A 12,819-nucleotide genomic window follows, 5' to 3' on the forward strand; every position below is an offset into this window, starting at 1 on the left:
CCCAGGAAGAGGGTGTGTGTGTGTGTGTGTGTGTGTGTGTGTGTGTGTGTGTGTGTGTGTTTAACAGAGACTTTAACATATGGCCAGTGGGGACTGGACTCACCAGCTAGCTTGGTGATCAGAAAGATGGAGGAAAGAGCATGGTAATAAAACCTACAGGTTAAGATCCAGCAGGGAGAAGTTAGCCCAGAAAAATGGTCTTCATATGGATGAAATATTTGTGCCTGATTTTAATTTGTAAATATGAATCTCTCTATTTTGCTTGTTCCAAAACTATCTCCATCTCCATTTCCCTCTTACCTAGGACGAATATAACCTGCTTTACTGGAGGAAAAAGGTCTAGCTCATGTTTCTGCTGGATGTTCCAGACCTCGCATAGCAATGCCAGATGGATTGCGCTATGACAGAGGAAGCGTTAGAAAAGTATGGCCATTCTTTTTTAGAGATTCCTTTCCCTGCCATACCACAAGATAGCTGCTCAATACATATTTTCGAGTGAAAAATTGAATGAATGAGTAAATGAAACACAAAGTGACCATGACAGGTGTTATGATAAGTTATAAAAACTGCCACAGATTTTCCCCATCCTTGCATGCTAACTACTTTGCAGTATAACATTGTAGCTCCTTCTTTCAAAGATGGAGTCTATTTCTCTGCTCTTTGAGTCTGTGCTTGGCCATATGAATTACTTTGGCCAATGACAAAATTTCCATAGCAAATTGACACAAGCAGAGACCTGAAAAGCACTCATGCAGTAGCACTTGCCCTTTCTTGCTGCTCTTAGGAACCCTGGTCATCACCATCACGTGAAGCAGCCTGAGCTAGCTAGCCTGCTGGATGATGAAACACACATGCTCCAGAAGCTCCTTCACAGCAGCTGGCAGTCAGGCAACCTCTGGAAGCCAACTCAACAAGCTTACCAGCAGTTGGCCGCAGATGCCTGAATGAGCCCAGCTGAGACTAGCAGAAGGAAAGGACAGCCCAACACAACACAGCACAACCCAAATTGCCTGCCCTCAGAATCTGAGGCTAAATAGTATGTCTTAAGTCACTAAATATTGGGATAGTTTGGGATGTAGCAAAAGTGTACTTACACAGGTAGCTCATTTCACAGATGTGTTTGTAAAATATATGGCACAGAGTATAGGCACTTGGCAAATCACTGTTCTTTTCTTCCCCTCAGGATTAAAGAAAATAACTAATTATAATAATGATAATAGTTCTCATTTACTGAGCTAAGTGTTTTACAAATATGCTCATTTAATCCTCAAAATAATCCTGTATAATTGGGTAATATTATCTCCATTTTTAGGTGAGAAAACAGAATTATACAGAGGTAAATGAATGGATAGCAAGTGGGAGATCTGGAAACTGAATTCGGGTCATCCAGCTCTCAACCAGTACAATACACTCTTCTTACTAAAGAAAGAGAGGAAGGTTTGATTCCACCCCTTCCATGGGCGCCCTCATTCCTGAAGCTCTCCTCCGCTCTACTTACTCCACGCATCCTGTGCTTCCTTTAAGGTCCAGGTATAGCTCCTCTTCCAGGAAGGCTTCCCTGACCTCGCAAGGTCACCATGACCAAGTCTTTTTTCCTCCTCGGCAGCTGGGACTCTGATCCCTTCCTCTGGCAGAGTGGAGTCTCCACAAAGCCCTTCTAATCCCGAACTGAATGCAGTATGATGAGATTGGGACACAGTTCAGTTGCTGTTATGACAAAGTGAGCTTTGAAAGTGGTCGCTTTGTCCTGAGCACAAAAGTTGGGAACCAAGGTGACTGCGGTGGATGCAGAACAAAGAGATGTGGTTCCCCCAACCTGATTCTGCCATCCTATTCCTCCCATCCACCCAGTTCCCATGGGGCTGAAGTATGTCACAGAATTTAATTTTTGTTGTCTTTATGAGGCTTTCTCGTCCTCTTTAAACTTCTGGTTGACCTTCCCTTGTTTGTCCTCCTAACTCTTCCTTTGACTCTTCTGAAATTGCCTATCAAACTCCCAATATCTTTGAAGGACAGTCCTTTCCAATCAGGGACTTTTCCTGTACCTACCAAAATGGCTCTTCCTGGAGGACACTGTCATTCTTGCGTGCTTTTGAATCTCCTGATTCTGCCATCAGGGATACAAACCGGAGCTGACACACATTTTCAGCAGCACCCACATTTTCATCTCCTCCTGGCCTCTCCACATCCTTAGAAAGGGCTGCACCCAAGTTCCTTCAACCATCCCTTTGCCAGCGCTTTCAAGTCTGTAAGTCCTGATTCCTTCTTCCTTGACACCCTGTAAATCTCACCTCCATAGCCTCATTTTCCTTCTTCACATGGGTTCCCTGGATGTTGGGTGATATCCAAGAAAACTCACAGAACTGGGCAAGTTAGACCAACCCCAAATTCCTGGTCACCAACTTCAACCAGGCCCCTCCACACCACCTCGTATTCCTTCTCTGGGTGCTTGCTCAGCCTCCGAGCCACTTCTCCTCAGCAGGCTTTTCAAAGCTTCTCTATTCTCTAACAGTCTTCAAGACAGTCTGCAACCTGTTCCTCCTGAACCCCCTCCTTCCTGCCCTTGGCCCTCAGGGGCAGAATTTCCTCTCCTGTGGTCCAGGACCAATGTCACTAGCCTTGGATCTCATCCTCTCTGTCTTTATCCTGTCTCTACTCCTAGAATGTTGCTTCATTCTCTCCATATATATGACCTCTTTCTCTACTGACTTCTTTATCTCAGCCTCAAACATGCTCCCTTCTTACTTTCCTTAAAAAGCAAATCATAATATACACTTTCTCTCAACTCCACTAATAAATGGCCCTTCACAGTGAACTCTAGGGGAAGGGGAATCTAAACTCATCGACTCCACCTCCTCATCCAGCTCCCTGGATGGAGGTGCTCTCACTACCATGTCCCCCAGACATTCCGCGATCGCCATGTGCAGCGTGGGGGGTGAACTGCTCTCTGGCATCGACTGTCCTCATTTTCCAGGGTTAGGTGCCAGGGCAAAACTTGCCACCCAAGAACCTCCCCATGCGGGACTGAGAAGGTGAACACTGGCTCAGTCCATTTTGTGGCCATCACTTAAAAGGCTTTAATTTTCCATGAGTTTAATCATTCCTTTATTCAACACACATTTAATTTATTAAGCACCTATTATGCCCTAGGCAAATATGACTGAGTGACTTCTGAACAGCCCAGAATATTCTGAGGAGCTGCAGATACTGCAGAGACATAAATGTGTTCTGTAGTTCAGTTCTACAAGAATTAATACCAGCAAGTCCTTTTTCCTGCAGAAAAAAAATGTTATAAAATTTTCTTTTTAAGCGTGTCCTTCACCCGAGCCAACCTCCCCTCCCACACGTGTTCCTGCATTTAATAGTGTATTTCTGAGTGAGAAAAAAAATAAAGCTGTTCTGGTGATTGATTTAGAGGGCCCAGCTCCGCTAAAATTTCCAGTATATTAACACAGAGTTAACCTCAAGGACTCCACTTAAAGCTCTATGCTGGCAGGACTAACGTGCAGCAAGAAAGAGATTCAGTAAAAGCAGCTGGGACAAAGGCAGTGTGATGATGACGATGGAGTTAGTTGGGGAAATCAGATATAATAATCGATTTACGCCCATGAGATATTCTGAACACATCCACTTAGGAACTTTCTTGAAATAAACAAATATATCCTTAAGCTTCCCTGATATAAACACCATTTAGAGATGCTCACTCAATGACATCAGCCATTCTCAAATCCCAGAGTCCATTTCTTATGCTCTTCCTTTGTCACATTCTCAGCGAGGGGGGATACCACCTCCTCCAGGGCACCGTTGGAAATGCATGTTTGGATCCCACAATGACATTACTGCTGGTCACGGTCCAGGGATGCTGAACATCTCACACTGAGTATGACAGTCCCACACTGTGAAGAACTGCTCTACCCAAAACGACACTGACACCCTGCTAACAGGCAGCAGTGAAGGAGCAGCAAGTGATGTAGTCCAAATGGATGAAAGAGGAAGTGCCTGGTGGGGAGGGGCACGGTACCTTTGCTGTTCAGGAGCTGTCTCTTCTCGGATGAAATGCTTGCAACTTATGCTCTGTCACTGCCTTGTTGCTCTTATCCTGGGCTTTCTTGGATGCAGTTCTTGAAGACCACCTTGGGTGGGGAAGTGAGTTATGGAAAACTCTATGGGGGGAGTGTCAGTCAATGCAGCCCGGCCAGTAGAATCCTTGGGGTCTAGGAAGTGTCTCTTGCCTGGGAGTTGAGTCAAATGGAAAGGCAGGCCAGCTTCTGTGTGCCAGAAAGCCTTGGTGGCAGGAGAGGCCTTGATGGAAAGAGGTGTCCCCCATTCCTGCCCAAACCTGTGCCAATAGCAACTGGCCCTCAACAAGAAAAATGACCAGGATGTGCCTTCCATTCCAGCGGGGAAGGGCACATCTCTCAAGCTCCCATGCCTGGGTCTCCATGGAAAGATACTGAGTCTAAAAGAAGAGACATAGATCTTGCCAGATCTTGTCTTGAATAATAATAACTAACACAACTAATAAAAATAAGAGCAACTGCAATATATCAGTTGAAGACTTACTGTGTGCCAGGCATAGTGCTGAGCACCCTGTGTGTTTCTCCATTTAATCTTCACAAAATCTCTATCGAATGGTTTTAACTCCGTTTTACAGAAGGAGAATTAGGCTTCAGGTTAAAGCTGGCAAGTGGTAAAGCCAGTGTGTCTGAGCAAATTGCTATGAGGTTTTTGTTAAAAAGACTACCTTCATTTAGGCAGAAACCCACCAACTTTATGAACAGATCCATTTACTAACCAGAGGTGCATGAATGCCTATTCCCAGCCAGGCACTGTGCCAGAAACAAGGGATACACTGGAGAACAAAGTGCCTGCTCTCAAGGAACTTAAGATCTAGTGGTGGAAGGAGACCATAAACAAGTAAACAAATCCGCTGGCAACTGTGATTATAATTACTTTTATACGTCTAATACAAGAGCTGTGATACAGGAATCAGATGCAGAGATCTGAGAATCATAAGTGACCACCTTAGATAGGGTGGTCAGGAAAGAAGTGGCCTCAGGCTGAGACCTGAGGGATAACAAGCGGGGGGCGGGGGGGTGGGGAGCGGAGTGGGGGCCTTTGGATCTGATGCTTTGGCCCTGGAATGCTGAGACTAGATGTCTTCCGATGGGGAGATGATTGTTCCAGTTCCTTGGGAGAAAGGGGAAACCCCAAAGGTGAGCACATGGAAAGAATCCTTACGAGTCAAGAGAGAGCTGACCCGCCTGTGTCCCGTGTTCCAGCCCAGAGTGGATGGGAAGGGTGGTGCTGATGGGGTAGTATTTTCAAATCTCTTCTGTCCAGTCTTGGGAACCTGCCATAAGACCCTTCAGGGAGAAAACTGCAAACCAGACTTAGTTTTCCTTTAGATCCTGAGAAGAAGAGTGTGCCTGGTGGTTGGCTACATCAGCCACTCCTTCCCCTGTCCTCTCACTGCGGCCTTTATTCATCCAGCAAGTGTGCCCTGGCATCCCTTAGGTACCAAGCCTTCATCACACCACTCTGTGCTGGCTTATTGTCCTGTCTCTGTCCTGAGAACGTCCTGAGAGCAGAGACCGCATACTTAATGGAACCAGGGAGGCAGTCCTGGGTCATAGCTCTGAGCCTGGGCTCAGCAGTTAGGGAACCAAGTGCCCCGACTTGGTAGCAGTATGGCCCTGAGCAAGTTACATAACTGCCTTGAGACCCAGTTTTTCTCCCTGTTCAGGTGGAGAAGTGCAGTATTTACTTCCCAGGGCTGCTGAGTATTAACCGAGATTACATACACAAAGCATTTAGAAAGATGCTTAGGAACAGTAAAATAAATAAATGAATGAATGTAAGCTGTTGTTAGTATTCTTATCTTTAGGTAGACTAGCAAACTCTCAAAAGATGTTAAGGGACCGCCCTAACTAGAAAAAAAAAAACCAACATTACCGAGCCCAGTTCTATACTAGACTTGGTGCTAGGCACGTACAGGATTGTTACTTTATTAAAATTCAGCATCCACCCCATTTTACTGATCAGGAAGCTGAGACTCACAGAGGTGAAGTGAATTGTCAGAGAGAACAGAGCCAAGTCGAGATCTAAATTTAGCTCCTCTGACACTGGCTCAGTTTCCATGTCCAGAGAAGCTTGAGGAGCAAAGCTCTCAAAAGAATGTCAGGTGGAGGGTGAGAGGCTCAGCCTTTCTCTGGGTAGTGAGCAGGAAGCACTTTCCTCAGTGTTGGGCTACTGTGGTGCTGCTAGTGACTGCTTCTTCTTGGCCTGTGGGAGCGTAATAAAAGTCATGCAAAACTCGCTGTTTACCACTCTAATTGTGCAGTTTGGACATGAAGTGAAGAACATATCATGTGGAATGAACAAGAAATCAAGTGGCTCCTTTTTTTAGCACCGAAGCTACAGGAGCGGCCAGAGTTCACCAGCACTCGGTGAAAGAGAAGTCTCCCACTGCGGCTCCAACTTCTGTGTGCCTAACATACCCATCCTCTCTGTCCCTGGGCACCTGCGCCCCATGCTGAGCCAATGCGTCAGGGCCACTGGCTCTGCTCTGTGTGTAGCTACCAAAAGGGCAAGGGAAATGGGGTGCTTTACAAAAGCAGGGTGGGAAGCTGGCTGGGTGCTCACCTTAGCCAGAGTGGATCAACTCTAGGCTGATGACCACAGGCAGGTCCAATGGGTGCCTATGATGGAGAGGGAGCTCCGTGAGGGTCACCTGGGCTAGCCTTGTGGAAGCAGCCAGAATCTAGAGGAGGCAGTGGTAGGAGAAGAAGCAGCACTGGCGGTTAGCCTGCACTTCCCAGCCTCGAGCTCTTTCCTCACCTGGGAGGAGGATGTTCTTAGGTATCAACCATCTTACACTTACCATCTTACACCTACCATCTTGTTCTAGGCATGATGGGCCTGCACCTACCATTTATTAGGGGTGGGACTTGAGTATACCTTTATTTCTTTGGGTCAACATCTTTAAAGTGGGAAGAAGCTGGCAACATAGTATTAAGATGAACTGACATATGGAAGTTGTCTAGGGAGACCGACATAGTAATTTTATATATTTATATCTATCTATCTATCTATCTATCTATCTATCTATCTATCTATCTATCCACACATACACACACACATATACATATGCAAATATATTATATAATGTATATTAGTAAACAAAAAATAATATAATAGTTAAGTAGCATTTACTACGAACTATGTTTCGTTTACAGATATTTAAGGTAAAGAGAAATTAAGCGTCTTGTCCTATACTTTTCTTACAGCTAATGAGTGGCGGAGCAGGGATTCACACCCAAGCAGCCCCCACTGGGGCCCAACACAGGCAAGTTCTGTCCTTTTAGTAGGGCTGTAGGGGAGGAGTGAGACTACAGGCTGCCTTAATAAAACAGTCTATTCACTTATCAGTCACTGACGGGCAGACACAGAGAGGAGTGAGTTCCTGAGCCCTGGGACGCAGGTAGGATGTGTTAGGAACTTGGTCTTCATAGATGCTTCAAGGGGCTGCAAGGATGAAGAGAGCCACTAAATCCTGTTTCTGGGGGCAATTGCTGCAGATGATCTTCTCTACTTGTTCCAGCCATTAGTATCCCCCTTCTTCACCCTTAGAGAGGCTGCCTTTGTGTATGACATAAAAATACCAATAATCATGTTCTAAGCACTGGGCTAAGTGTTGTCACATACAGACCGTCAGAGCCCTCACAATACTTCAGTGAAGTGTATATTGTTGTCCCAATTTTACAGATTAAGACATAATTGGACACTAGAGAGATTAAGTCACTTGCTGCAATCATTTATGTAGTATGGGCAGAAGGGGGACTAGATCCCAGCCTTATCTGACCCTAAGCAGTGAGTGCACTGTCATTGCCCTGGATTCTGGGGAGCAAAGACTACCCCCTCAAATGACCACCCTGCTCTGTGAGTGGAAGTGCCACAGGGAGAGGATGAGTGGTGGCTGCCCAGAGGGTGTGCAGAGACAGCCCCCTGCATCACCCCTGATGCACCACTCACTCTGCATCCTAAGGGAACAAGGACCCCTGGAATTATGCTAGGCTATAGCTCAAAGGCCCATAAATCAAAAGATCCAAATTACCCTCTGTGGATTAGGCCCCGAATAATGCAGAGCTGAAGGTGACCAGCCAAATTTTCAGGACTGGTTGAGGGTCCCCTCAAACTATAACCTAGTCAGAGTCCTCCACTAACATTTGTCAGGAGGCACGTGGGCAATACAACCACACATGAAGAGTTGCAGAGGGCACAATTCCATCCCTTCATAGCCAATAAGAAAACTCAGGGAAGTTTTCCAAAACCTCACAACCACTCAATGCCTGGCACTCTGATTTATTTATAAATAAAAATCACAGGGAAGTGGATAAATCTCTCAAAGTTCACAGAGAAGCAGCAGACGATGTAAATTCTTGGCCCACAAAGTAAAACTTTCTGAATTGCCTCTGAGATGTTACTTGAAAGATCTGGGGGCTCAAGCACAATCCATGAGAAACCTCTAACGGTCCATGCATTGCCACTAGGACTGCCAAACAGCTTCATTATGACCCTGTGTGGGAAGGGCAGTTTCTAGAGAAGTAGCAGACAGAGAAGCAAGCACATTTGTTCATTCATTTCTCTCTCACTCCCTCTCTCTCCTTTCTCTCCCTCCTCTCCCTTCCCTCTCTCTCTGTATGTGTGCATGTATGAATAGCCAAGTAAGAACTTTAAAAAATGAGAAAGAAATCCCCTCCTGCAAATTCCAAAAAGCAAAGGTACCAAAGTCCATCTATGATTCCATACTTTCCTTACTTTTATTAAATATAATATCTGATCTAACATGGAATTCATCTTGGGTAAAAATAGAATACTTATTTTACCTAATCTTTATACCGAGTCAAAAAGCACTTCCTGAAGCATAAACGTGGCAGTTTCACTATTTCAAAAACTTTAGAAAGAATTGAAGTCTCTTTCACCTTCCTTCCATAGCCAAGAATTTATCTTCTCACAGGAAAAGCACATTTTTGCCCCCTGTGTCTTTTACAGTCTAGAAGATTTAGGCAGCAAGAATAGGAAGAGTCCCCATACACTTGTCCCGTCTTGTCCCGTCTCTCCTTTGGATGGGCTAACGAGAAGACGGTTTGCAAGTAGGATGCAAGTAGGCTGCATCATATGAATTGTAATTATCTAAGTGCCTGCTTCCCTCTCCAGACTAGGACTCCCCCAGGTCAGGGGCTTGAGCAAAGCTACTTTTGTCTGTTACAATTCTTGGCATAAAATAATACTCAATGCATGTTTCTTGAATGAGCAAATGAATGAATGAGAAAGTAAATGAGTGATTGACTAAATAAAGAGTCTGTGGGGAGACAGTACTGTTGTATTTTCCCTAGCAGAAGAAATTTTCCAGGCTGTTACACTAATTAGGGCTAATATTCTCAGTTATTTTGAGGATTGCTTGAAATCTGCTGCTAATTTAAATAAAATGGTTACGTTTATTCATTAATTAATTAGTATGCTTCCCCTCACTAATTTGATTAGTTATACTATGCTTTCTCCTACTCAAGGCCTTCCCTGAGACCTGTGTATATCACAACTATATCAGAGTGAACTTTTAAAACAAAATTTAAGCAGAATCTCTCAAAGAGTTTAAACACAGATGAGAATCCAGCCCGGCTTTCTAGTCTGAGGTATCTTTGGGTCCCGAATGTCTTTGAGTCCTGCTGGGCCACGCGATAAGTTGCTCTACAAAAACCATTCTTATCACTAGACCTAATTTGTTTTTCAGGGGAAAGGAAACTTTCTAAAATATGAGGACTTCCTAGAAGACAAGCTATCATATGTTTGATGAATGAATGAATGAATGAAAATGAGGGAGAAACTGGAAGTCAAAACACAGGCATCCTTCCTAGTCCTATCTTCGCTGGTGTGACCTCAGGCATCACATCACCAGAAGCCGTTTTCTTGGTTTCTTATTTGTTACAGGTGGAACTGATTTAGAAAATATCTAAGGTCATGTGGCAGAGACCAGGCTTCCTGGGCACACAGAAAACCCTAACTTCCCACATCTTCTGTAGTTAGGCAGGACCGCGTGACTAGCTCCGGGTAAAGAAATGTGAGAGGAAGTCACATGAAGCACTTTTTAGCCAAGACATGAAAATCGGATCTCTAGTCACATTCTTCCCCTTTGAGGGTGTTTATGCATTGCACTGTGTATCTCGAAAATTCATATGTCGAAGTCCTAATCCCCCACTACCTCAAAATGTGACCTTATTTGGAAATAGGGTTGTTGCAGATGTCATTAGCTAAGTTAGGATGAGGTCATACTGGAGTGGGGTGAGCCCCTAATCCAATAAGACTGGCAGGCTTATAAAAAGGGGGAATCTGGACAGAGACATGCACACATGGAGAATGCCATGTGAAGTTGGAGTTATGCTGCTACAAGCTAAGGAATTACCAGAAGCTAGGAGAGATGCCTGGAACAGATCCTTCCCTAGCGCCACCAGGAGGAGCAAGGCATCTATTGATGCCTTGATCTTGGACTTCTAGCCTCCAGCACAATGAGACAATAAATTTCAATTGTTTAAACCGCCCTGTGGTCCTTGTTACAGCCATCCTAGGAAATAATATGGGAGATGGATGAACTCTGGCCAACAACACACAGCCCATCTCCAGGATGACTCAGTCCACTCTGGCTTTCCTAGCTCACTGGGCAGGCCAGAGCAACAAATTCCTGTCACAGCAGAGTCCCTATACTGCCTTGTTCTGGGAAATGTGTCTGACCTGAGGTTGGTTTCAAGTCTTCTTGCCTTTGGGCACTAAAAGCTGTGCACCTCAGCTGTGGGCCTGGTGGGAGAGGACAACTGGGACCTCATGTTCCTAGTATAGCTCACTTACATAGGGTGCTGTGGCTTTGAGGAATGGGGAGAGGAACCCAAGTCCTTAAGATTTGCTGTAGGTCATATCAAGAAGCTGATTTACAAAGCATCAAGGGAAGGCTAGCTCCCAGTATTCCTGGCAATCGCTGTGCAAACTCGCAGATCCCCAGGCCGATTTCAGAACAAAAGAATTTGAAGTGAGAAGATTGGCAGAGTTGGGCCTGGAGATGGCCAGGCCAGCTTCCTCATCTGCAGATAAGAAGACGGGCCCAGACAGTACTAATCAATAGTGCTAGAGATCAGAATTGTCATTACCTTTGGATAGAGCTATTGACCGAGAGCAGGAAGTTCCGAGGAAGCCCAGCTAGATGACGGGCTTCATCTGGGTGGTGATTGTACAGTGTCTACTAATGTAGAAACTCCCTGAGCTGTACTCTTTGTACTTTAGTATAAAATTATGCCTCGATAAAAGAGTAAAACAAAATAAAGGCCCAAAAACAGTTAAGGTGATATTGCAGATATGTGTGTGGCAAGACCAAGCCTAGGACTCAGGCTTCCTGATGCCCACATCAGGACAAGGGTTCATTACCCTTTTCCCTACTCCACTGTGTTTTTGCTGCTATAGCAACTCAGTGATGCTACAATAGTCTGTGGGTAGGCTTTGATCGGGGAAGAAACCCAAGGAACATGGCACACGTGGTCAAGGAAAGTCAGTTAGTTCATGAGCTGGATCTAGAACCTTGAGGGTATTTATACTGAGCGAGACTTAATGAGCAGTAATAATATTATTATCATTATAGCAATACTAATAGCTAACATTTATTGAGCACTTACTATATGCCAGGCATTATTTTAAATACTTTACATATACTAAATCCTCAGACAACCCTTATGATATTATTAATCCATATTTTACAAATAAGAAAATAGGTCCAGATAAAATAACTAGAAAGTGTCAAAACTGACATTTGGACTCAGGTGATCTGGCTCCAGTATCTATGTTCCTAACTACAATATGGACTGTCTTACGTTGAACCATTTGCAGCTGGCCGACTGGCAGGCTCTGCTCAGGATAACACCCACTATGCCATATTTGTCCAGTGGTCCAGAGAAGCACCAACTCTGCACGTTTCCATATAGATTTATTAAAAGCAAATTCTCCCATCGTCTCCTGGATCATAAGTATTAAAAAGCAGAGAGGGAATTTACAAAAAGACCAAACTACTTGTGACCTGCCCACTTTGGTCCACACTCAAGAACAATGTGGGGATATTCTGAGCTGAAAATTTAGGTGCCCAACTGAATTAATAATCAGAGTAATGCAAATTAAAACCACAACGTAATACCACTGTAAACCCACCACAATGTCTATAATTTAAACAGACAGATAATACAAAATGTTGGCAAGGATGTGGAATAACCAGAACTCTAATATATAGCTGGTGGGAGTGAAAATTGATACAACTAATTTGGAAAACTGTTTGGCAGTATATTAGTTGGCTCTGGCTGTCATAACAAAATACCACAGGCTGGGTGGCTTAAACAACAGAAATTTATTTTCACGCAATTTAATGAAGTCCAAGATCAAGGTGCTGGCCCATTCATTTTCTTGTGAGAGCTCTCCTCCTAGCTTGCTGATGATCACCTTCTTATTGTTTCCTCACGTGGCAGAGAGAGTGATGGAGCTCTCTGATGTCTCTTCTTATAAGGACACCAATACTATGGGATCAGGGCTCTACTTTTATGATCTTATATATATCCTTAATAACTTCCTTGCTCCAAGTACAATCAGTATTAGCGAATACTTCAATATATGAATTTTAGGGTGACACAATTGAGTCCATAGTATTCTGCCCCTGATCCCCTAGTCCTCAAATTCATTTCCTTCTCCCATGCAAAATACATTCATTTCATCCCAACATCCCCAAAGTCTTAA

At 44.3% G+C, this 12,819-nt stretch overlaps 1 protein-coding gene across 4 annotated transcripts in view; it reads right to left on the reverse strand.

Annotated features, from left to right (window-relative positions):
• GALNT18 (polypeptide N-acetylgalactosaminyltransferase 18) overlaps window positions 1–12,819 on the reverse strand; it is a 336,064-nt gene that overhangs the window by 26,356 nt on the left and 296,889 nt on the right. Inside the window, exon 10 of one of the 4 annotated variants that reach the window (XM_023521596.1) lies at window positions 5,000–5,190. The exons of 1 other annotated variant lie outside the window; for it this stretch is intronic. In XM_023521596.1, the coding sequence (XP_023377364.1) occupies window positions 5,056–5,190 (135 nt within the window). In that variant the 3' untranslated portion in view covers window positions 5,000–5,055. Of the gene's footprint in view, window positions 1–4,999; window positions 5,191–8,403; window positions 8,496–10,085; window positions 10,185–12,819 lie in introns of those variants that run through there. 2 more of the 4 variants (XM_023521598.1, XM_023521597.1) reach the window with 2 other exon arrangements.

Source organism: Pteropus vampyrus, unplaced genomic scaffold, assembly GCF_000151845.1.
Source record: "Pteropus vampyrus isolate Shadow unplaced genomic scaffold, Pvam_2.0 Scaffold307, whole genome shotgun sequence".
Classification (NCBI taxonomy): Eukaryota; Metazoa; Chordata; class Mammalia; order Chiroptera; family Pteropodidae; genus Pteropus; species Pteropus vampyrus.